Raw genomic sequence first — 9,711 nt, forward strand, 5'->3', positions numbered from 1 at the left:
TAATGCTTTAGGATATTATCTCCGCGATAATTTGAATTATCTTAATAGATACGTATTTTTATCAATATCTAACCTTGAGCTTTCTGATAAAAAAAAAGAAGATGGAGGAAAGTATGATGATTGTAACGGGTATTGCATGAGGCGTAAAATAATATCCACACGCGTTTGTACGCGCTCATTCATAGTCGCGGACAGTTTAAGTCGGAGTCAAGAATCGACTCTTGACGTACATCTATAAATTACGTTAGCGCGATTTATAGCATGCGAAACTTAACAAGAGAACCGAAGAGGAAGAATCGATGATGATTTAATAGTCGTTTCTCGCGTTTCATTATTCATTCTTTAGGAGCGCCTTTTTTTCTTAGACAAATTATTGTCATGCAAACTCAAATTTCAATGTGGAATGGTGTGATTTTTAAGCAAACGACGAGTTAGTTATCTCATCGAAATTTCGCTACTCAAAGAGTCAATTGCGTTGACACAATTTGCAGTATAGAGAGAAAGAGAGAGAGAGAGAGAGAGAGAGAGAGAGAGAGAGAGAGGAAAAAAGAGAGAGAGAAAAAGAGAGAAGATTGTGTGAAAGGAAGATCGAAGAGTTTAATGTCATTCCACGAAAGGATACGTGCCTTCTTCTCACCTTTCCGATTTTCTTCCTCTTTTCTCTCATTAAAACTTATTTCGTTCGGCGATCGAGTTATTTTTGTTGCACGGAACATCGCGTTTCGACACGTCCTACATTAATCGATAAACAAAATGCATAACGCAGCCTACGCAAATTATAGATTTACAATCCGTGTACTTTTTTCTGTGTATCATTTAAATAAAAATCTTCTCATAAAATTTTGAAAGAAATTAAAATCACGATTTTTCTCATAACCCAATTCATTACAATCATGAGATAACGGGAGAAGATATTAAATAAGATGTATCCCAGTTAACGCGAGATATCAGGCCTGCGATTCTCTTATCACGATATAACGAATGCATGGCCTCTCATTGTTTTTGCTTATGATCGTTTCGTCTTATCAGGTGAATTTAATCAAACGTGGGATTATATAATTTCAAAAGTTTCCGCTTGATTTCACAAAACATGCTCTTCGCTTCTGCGATGATAAATCATATCTTAATAAGATTAAGCTTGTTAAAACACGTGAAATAGACACTTTGCTGCCACTGAGGTAACGTAATAATAAAAAAAAAAAAAAAAAAATCGAAGGCCCAATTCCTTCACCGGTAACGGCGATACGATCGTTTTACCTTGTTGGGATGTAATCTTCTCGCATCAAGAAACCTTTCTAATATATTCCGCATTCGTCTGCTTAATTAAGTAAATCGTCATCAAACGATCGATCAGCTCGTTAACGATGAGTTATTTACAGCCATATCTCGCAGAGAGGGAGAGATCGTGGTATATTGCTTGTAGATCAATTAAAGGACAATTAAAAGACCCGTGACGATTGAATAATAATTCGCGGGATTCTGAGGCTGTTATCTCCCACTGTCACACAAAAAAAAATTAATCTTAAATTAAGACAAATATTTTCATATATATATTAGCAAAAATATTATAATCTTTTTAAAAATTTTAATCTTGATTTGGTTGAATTTGTATTGATGAAAATATTACTTTTGTTCAACTTAAGATTAAAAATTTTTCATATTATTATTTCTATTTTATATTTGTCATCAATACATCAATACAAATTTAATCAAAGTTTGAGGCACAATGCGCACAATGGAGGAAATATTAAAGACAGAAATAAATATTAAATGTTAAGATTTATGTACATTTAGACAACAGAAATACAGAATAATGTAGACAATAGATTTCAATTTATCGAAAATCGTGTATCAATTTATACACATTATCATAATGCCTTGAAATTGTATAGATAGATAGATAGATTGAAATTTATTGCGTTCATTATTTTTTGTTCCTGCTGCCTATTGTACATAGACCTTAACATTTAATATTTATTCCTGTTCCTATTATTTTTTCCATTATGCGTAGAATCTAAAATTTTTCCAAGATGATTATAATATTCTTATATATAATATGCTTACATAAGAATATATAGTTTTGATTTAAAATTAATATTTTTCTGCGCGCAAGTGAATAAATTATTTGCAGATTTGCACAATTTCATTTTTCAATTACCCTCGATGACTCTCTTTCTATATTCGCGAACGTCAGTAAAATGCGATTTAGCAAGCCTCCATGAATAATAACATAGCTAATGTACATTATTTCGGGAGAGGAAGAGGGAGAGGGAGATCTCCTATCATTCGGTATATCAAACTGTACGTAAATACTTTGCGAAACGTATTCTAACGTATCTCGTAATTACGTAATATAGAAGTTTTGCGAAACCATCTAATATTACTTGATATTTATAAATATCATATCTCTTTTTTGCATTTGCGATCCAATAGATTACGTGAATAAATGTGAATAGTGAATTGTGTAGAAGAAATAAGTTTTAAGAGGAAACAAGTTTTCTCGCAATGCGACAGAATCAGTCGGCGTTGAGGCCGTTCGTTATAAATTATTTGTGTAAAAAAGAAGGACCATTTTGTCTCTTATTACCTGGTTGCGCCATTATTGAACATTTTTCTGTCGGTGAAAGATCGCATAGCGGGAACTAGCCCAAAAATCGGCAGGAGTTGGACACTGAAAGAGAACAGAATGGATGGTCTCGAGAAAAGAAAGTAGACAGAACGTATGCAATTTTGTTCCCCTTATGGACATCCTCCTTTTTAACCTCGACCAGATGCGATGGTTTTTTTTTTTTTTTCACCTCGCACAGTTGTTTTGCGAGTGGTTACGGTTTGGTGAAGAATTTCCAAGAGAGACAATTGTGCGACGCTTTTCAAAAAATAATTTATTACTGCAAAACATTTCCTATCTAAAATTAATTTGATATTTGTACAAAACTACATGGCAAATCTTAATTAATCAAATGATTAATTAATGTTATAATTAATTACTTTGGAAATTGAATTCTGTTAATTCTTCAAATATCAGCTTTATTTTCTATTGTTTATCTTTTTTTTTTATTATTGATATAGAATCCTGTAGGAAATATATATTTTATTTTGTTATATTAGAACGAATATTATATATAAATGAAATAGTAACATGATTTATCATTGAACAAACAAATCGCTGTACGACAAGGATCGCGATCGATGCTATTTTGTAATTGAATAAACTGTACTTCGCAGAAAAAAAAATAGATTGTGCTCGCGGACGGATGACGAAATTTTATCCGTAAGATCCGTAAGATGCGGAATTGGAGGGAATAAAAAGTTACAAATCGATACGTTAATAATAACGTAAGTGGAAAACGACGCCGAGTTTATAGTATGTTTGCACAGCGGCGAACGTAACGTTTAATCGGGTCGCTATAATTATTATATTGTTTTTACTTGAGTCGGAACGGATCATTGAACATGGAAATGCGCGGGGTCGACATTAGCGATAAAAGAAAAGAAATGTGATAAGTAAGTAGTCTCGCCGCGCTTTGCATCAACCTGAAACGTATTATTACTGTGTAAATTCTTATAGTTTAATTGCGTAATAAAGGCTCACCTTTCGGAACGTGTAACAGCACGGTGTTACCGTGCACGTAGCGATCTATTAACAATCTATTTCAATGTTTAAGAAATATACGCAAAACACACACACACACACACACACACATATATTATTAAAAGGTATTTAAATTCCTCTATTAGTTGAAGTTTTCCAAAGTAATTTGAACAATATGTTTCGAGAGAATCCGCTGCAGAATGCAGGACTCCCTATTACGTAGGACGTTCTTTAGTGACGTCAGCGAATCGATTCTGTACGAGGAGGATAGGTCCGTTTACGTCACTGTGATGACACAGCATCCCTCTCTCTCTTTTTTTTTTGTTTTTGAAGAATGCAAATAAGAGGAAGAATCAGTTCATAGAGATTGCTTCAAGAGTTAAATGGATATTTATTCAGCTATTTATTCATCAAAAATACATAATCGGATAGATAGATAGATAGATAGATAGAGAGAGAGAGAGAGGGAGGAGAAAGAGGAGGGGAGAGGAGGGGAAAGAAATAGGTTATCTTATGCAGTCTCGAAACTCAATCTCTATTTTTCAATTAAATTTAAAATATGAAGTTAATATTAGATGTGAAAATTCTATAACCATAAAATTCTAAAACTATTGAATAAAGATATAATATCTAGAAATATCCAGCACATCTATTTGATATTTGAAAACTCGATTAAAAATCTCTATTAACTTTACGGCTATATTTTTAAATCAATAAAATACGATATATAAAGAGAATCGTTATTTAAAATGTGAATGCACTTGTTGTATATACGTGTGATTTAATATTAGTATAAATTATAAAAATATCACACGCGATAAGCACACACAAAATTCGATTTAAACACTTTTTATTACAGCTTGCATAACTGGCTATCGTCATGACGTCATATCGTCGATTTAACGTTTTAAACGGCGAATGATCCCCAAGTATCGATAATGAAGCGAGTAAATAAAGGCGAATCCGCACATTTCATGATTTGACAAGCCATAGCAGAAGGCAGATAAGAAATTTAGTCAATTTCGTATACGTTCTATATATACGTTCTATTGCCGCGCAATACTCATGATATAAATAGCTCACATCGAAGCGCATCAAAATGAACATAATGAATTTTAATTATGAATCTAAATAGCATGAATAGCTGAAACACGAATGAATATTAATTCCTTAATTATCTTTCGTAATACGAGAGATTTCACAGAATCGACAAATTTTGTCTTGATTAATGAATTAGATATATACATATAGTCGACTGTAAAATAAAAGACGCTCGAAAATCTCATGAGCAATTCCCGCTTTCCTTCCTCGTTGTGATGTAGTAATTTTTCAATTTACGGTAAAGGTTGCGCTCTCGCGAATAGATCCGGCGTCACAATTACGTCGTTATCATTAAATTATGGTTATATGAGCACGATTATGCGAGCATGCGACATGAACATGAAATCTCCTTTATCGTACGTGTCGTGTTAAAAATTATTCAAAGCGACTGCATTTGGCGAGCGCCGTTGTTTCTCTCGCGTTTATGCGCAAGAAATCGAGCGAATTAATCACATCCTGTCCTCGATGGATAAATTTACAATTAGTATATTTGAGATTAAATATATTTGTGTATTGCTCTGTGCGTCTTCAATAGCGTACTTCAACTTTTACATTCTACTTAAGTCTCTTTTAGCATGCAAATATATATGTTACTCAGTCCTCAATATTTTTATTTAATTTGATTATCGCACATTGACGTTATTGCCCCAATGGAGAATTATTGCTGTTATGGTCGCGTGCTATCGTCCCTCACGAAGCAATCGAAAAATATGGTCATCATCGCTGCCGCATGTGATAACTTCATCTTAGCAAGACTGTTTAGCGAGATTGCAACACCAATGCAAGTAGATTAATGATATGAAATTGACTATCTTTTATGTATACTCTAATTTCCGTATTTGCATTTTGACATGGTTAGTTGGGAAATATATTATTTGAAATTGTAATTTCAATGAGTTTCATTTTCATGTTATATTCTTTTATAATTGCTATATGCTATGTTAGATACAAGATTGTATTTATATTTGTGTAATTTTTCACAATAGATTTGTATATACGAAATTATCATTGGATTGATCTTTCAGATTTACATATTTTTTTCTTTTATTATATATATTGTTAATAAAAATATATTGTACCTACAACATATAAAAAGATATCTTACTTCAGATATCTTCAAGATATGTACTGTTTATATGTGTTATTAATTAATAATGAAAAATTGCACAATAATAATTTATATTTAAAAAAATATGAAAGGAAGAAACGATGAATATTGCATTATCTATAAGCAGACATTTGAAGCTATATTATTTCTAATGGTTGACACAAGATGGGGCTACCTGTGATTTTATCCAAAAATAATTGTTACCGATAAGCCATTTTCATTATAATTGTCGCTATTGTCGGTAATTACATGAAAGTATGTTTGAAGTGTATTCAGAGCATATACATTTAAATATTCATACATTGAGGCTTTATCTAACAGTTCAACACTGTGTGATACTGATCAACAAAAAAAATTTTTTGTTATAACAGTAACGAAGAATTACTTTTATCATACAATCAAAAATTTCATTTATTTGCAATTCTGAGATACATTTTTGCTTTCTTTTAAAATATATATATATATATATATATATATATATATATAGAATAAATGAAAATAAAATGTGTAAAATAAGTGAAAATTTATATATATTCTTTTATTGAATATTTTTTATATTTTACATATCAATTTGAAAATAAAATATTAATTATAATTATTCGAAACAAAATTTTTAGTATGGTAATTATTGTAAGATTAAATTTTTTGCATTTCAAGACATAACTTTAAGAAAACATTTTGATATAAAAAAACTGAAAAGAAATTTTAGAAAAAACTTTGAAAGACTTTAATGTTTAAAATAACAGTTGCTTAGAATAAAAATATCTCGTTATGTATGCGTAAGAATTACGCTTGAAAATTGACACAGTACACACTTCCATTTAAAAAGATAGCGATCTACTTTGCATTATTATTCTTTTTTTGGTAGCAAACTTTCTAACTCGCCTGATTCGTTCATTTCATTCACAATGTCTAAACCACCAATTAGCTCTCCATTAATATATAACTGTGGATATGTTGGCCAATTGCTAAACTTTTTAAGTCCTTCTCTAACATCATTGTCCTGTAATATATCAAATGACTTGTAGTCTGTATTGTAATTGTCTAGAATGGAAACAATTGTTCTGGAGAAGCCACATCGTGGATTTGTGGGATTCCCCTTCATAAACAGCATGCATGGTGCTTGATTTATCAACGCCTTCAATTTACTCTCGAAAGATTCTCTTGGTTTCATCGGATCGTGGTATGGAGGATCTTCTACTTTATAGCTCATATGATACTTGATTTTCTCAGTTAATTCATTAACTTTGACGCCGTCCACCCTATCTACCACGCGACTATTCCGCAGCAAAATGATTGTGGGCGCAACCACCACTTCACACTTCAGAGACACTTCGGGTACAGTCTCTGCTTCAAGTCTAGCGAATTTCACTTCTTTGTACTCCTCCAACTTGTTCATCTCTTCGAGCACTTCATCCATTTGAGTGCATTGCTCAAGCCAGGTTGCGTAGAAGTGTATTACGGAAAGATTCTTGGACCTTACGTGACAAAAATATACCAATGAGCGCACGTTCGTATAAACAACAAAAAAATCAGAAAATGTTCATCTTTCATCTTTCACATATTTCCAATATACAACAAAAATATTTTTATAATAAATATTTTTAATAAAATGAAATTGCCATCAAAGGAAAAAAAAGATTATCATTCTCATGTAATAAATACTTAGAAGTAATTTTTTTTTAAGTTGATAGAGGTTACGGTATTTTCAACTTGTACTTGGGAGCAATGTACGAAGAAGAGGTTATGAAGTTTTCATCGATGTAATATACGGATTACTCACTCGACAAAGTCGTCAAATGCGATCTGCGAGATCAACTCGGTGACGACAGCCATCGCGTCACCGTTTTTCGTTATGCTGGTTTTCTTTGCGTTCTACTGACCAAAAGATGATCTATGACACCAATACGTCCTTGATATACGACTATACTGGGCTACGCGACCTCCAAAACTGCTTTCATGGCCGCGGACTATCCCCGAGACTTCCCTAGCGTAATCACGTCGCTCCGCGCAGGTTCCGAGACCGGAAGCGCGTTGCCGGGCATTACGAAATCGGATAGACAAACGGGATATCAGAAGATATGCGTTACATTTTAATAAATATTTGCTTTTGATAATGATACAAGTGACGGTATAAGATTCATGTTTGAATTATGAAAATATTAGATAGAATAATATTAGATGAAGAATTAAGAAAAAAAGGATAATAAAGGCATCCAAAGATAAACAATTTTTCATATAAGGACATATATAAATATAAATAAAAATATGTAAATATATATAATTATATATGAAATATGTCTATATATATATATATTCATATTGGTTTCTTTGTAAAATTTTTATTTTATATTACTATTATTTTTCTTAAATCAAAAATTTTATTATGAACATATATGGACATATTTCACATATATTTGTACATGTATATTTGTACATTGTATATTTATATATACATTCTTGGATAAAAATTTTTTTATTGGGTATTATATTTACGTGAAATAAGAAAGTGGGATACATTTAACACATCGTTCAATTTTGTAAGGAAAATTAGAAAAGTAATATAAAAACACTGAAAAAAATAAAGTGACCAATTATACATTATAAGTTTAAGAAATTTTGTTATGTAATCTGGAAGATTTATGTTGAAAGACACTTACATTAAAAGTATATTATAAAGACATTTATATTTAAGCTCATCACCTGCTGATAATTAACAAAAGAAAACGATTCGTTTTTGAAATTCTGGTATTTTAGAACGAAGTTATAAGTTAAGGTCTGATTCACTCGACTTGGGATTTTTGAAATTTCAAAGCGTTGAAATGCACGCGAAGCTTTAATTTCGCCCGTTGAAAATTTTTGGAAAGAGATATCACACATGTCTTATTTGCTATTTTATTACGGTTTTGAATTTTTCCTAAAAAGCGATATCGGATTTACAAAGAGATTTCGTTTCGCAAGGATTGTCGGAAGTGAATTGCAAATAAGAATTACATGAATCATTCTTCTTTCCGATAGCTGAAAGAGAAATAGTATGCTTTAGTGCGGAAGATTTATAGTTATTTAATCATTTATCATTTTATGTATTTTATATCGTTCCTTTTAATATTTTTCTTTAAAAAAAAATCAATTTCGAATCAGTGGCGTCACCGCGTCATTAAAAATCATGTGAGAATATCGATCGAATTGTATTACGATTCTATAATAACTTTAATCTCGGTTTAAGTAATTTATTTTTAATTTTAGAGAATTAAGAATTAAAAAAGATAAAAAAATTAATCCGAAATTAAAGTAATTTAAGGTAGACCGGGGCTAGTTGAGCATAGGGGCAAGTTGGGACATGCCAATATCTCATTAACCGTAGCACGTATGGACATGTCGATATCTGTTTAGGAAAGGGAAGATGCAGAGTACTGCGCTGCATACGCTAGTCTGCGCCCGGCCGTTAATGGTTAAAGAGGGCTAGATATTTGTTTTCGGCAGTGAAAATAAAATTATCAGGTGATTATTCTTTTTGGTTTATGAAGTTATTAATTAAGTTAGTATTAAAGTTATTAATAAAAAAACAAGATATTTTTTTACATATGCCATTAGTATAGTTTTTAATTATAATGTTCAAATAGCTATTTTATTTACGGCTTTATAGTTAATAAATAAATGTTTCAGCCAACATTACTTTGGGGCTAGTTGGGTCAGTTTTCCCATTAACCTCTCTTACATAGTTGCCAGTTCCGGCTTTCGAATCTCCGAACGGCTTTCCGGTGGAAAAAAGTCGTCAAAATTTTAGATAGGTTAGTCAAAGCCTGCAGTCGAAAACCGGAGAGGTTAGGTGGACTGTCGATTGTGCTCATAAACAAAGATTTTACATTAAAGTGTGTGTTCATGAAGACACTATTAGCACTACAGATTC

The 9,711-nt window shown here is 31.6% G+C and overlaps 2 protein-coding genes across 2 annotated transcripts in view; one reads left to right on the plus strand and one right to left on the minus strand.

Annotated features, from left to right (window-relative positions):
• The window catches only part of LOC148937995 (uncharacterized), a 42,859-nt gene that overhangs the window by 29,507 nt on the left and 3,641 nt on the right, over positions 1–9,711 (plus strand). The gene's annotated exons all lie outside the window — the stretch shown is intronic.
• Positions 6,319–7,786, minus strand: Grx3 (Glutaredoxin 3). The gene is made up of 2 exons (XM_011648313.2): positions 7,585–7,786; positions 6,319–7,279 (listed from the first exon to the last, which is right to left on the minus strand). The coding sequence occupies exons 1-2, from the start codon at positions 7,635–7,637 to the stop codon at positions 6,652–6,654; spliced, it is 681 nt and encodes a 226-aa protein (XP_011646615.2). The 5' UTR covers positions 7,638–7,786; the 3' UTR covers positions 6,319–6,651.

Source organism: Pogonomyrmex barbatus, unplaced genomic scaffold (genome assembly GCF_055798465.1).
Source record: "Pogonomyrmex barbatus isolate J1 unplaced genomic scaffold, ASM5579846v1 scaffold1, whole genome shotgun sequence".
Lineage (NCBI taxonomy): Eukaryota > Metazoa > Arthropoda > Insecta > Hymenoptera > Formicidae > Pogonomyrmex > Pogonomyrmex barbatus.

Coding starts and splice junctions, on each gene's coding strand:
- Grx3 (XM_011648313.2), bottom strand. CDS start 7,637: ATGGCTGTCGTCACCGAGTTGATCTCGCAGATCGCATTTGACGACTTT. Junction 7,280..7,584: donor GCATTTGACGACTTTGTCGA/GTGAGTAATCCG, acceptor TTGTCACGTAAG/GTCCAAGAATCTTTCCGTAA.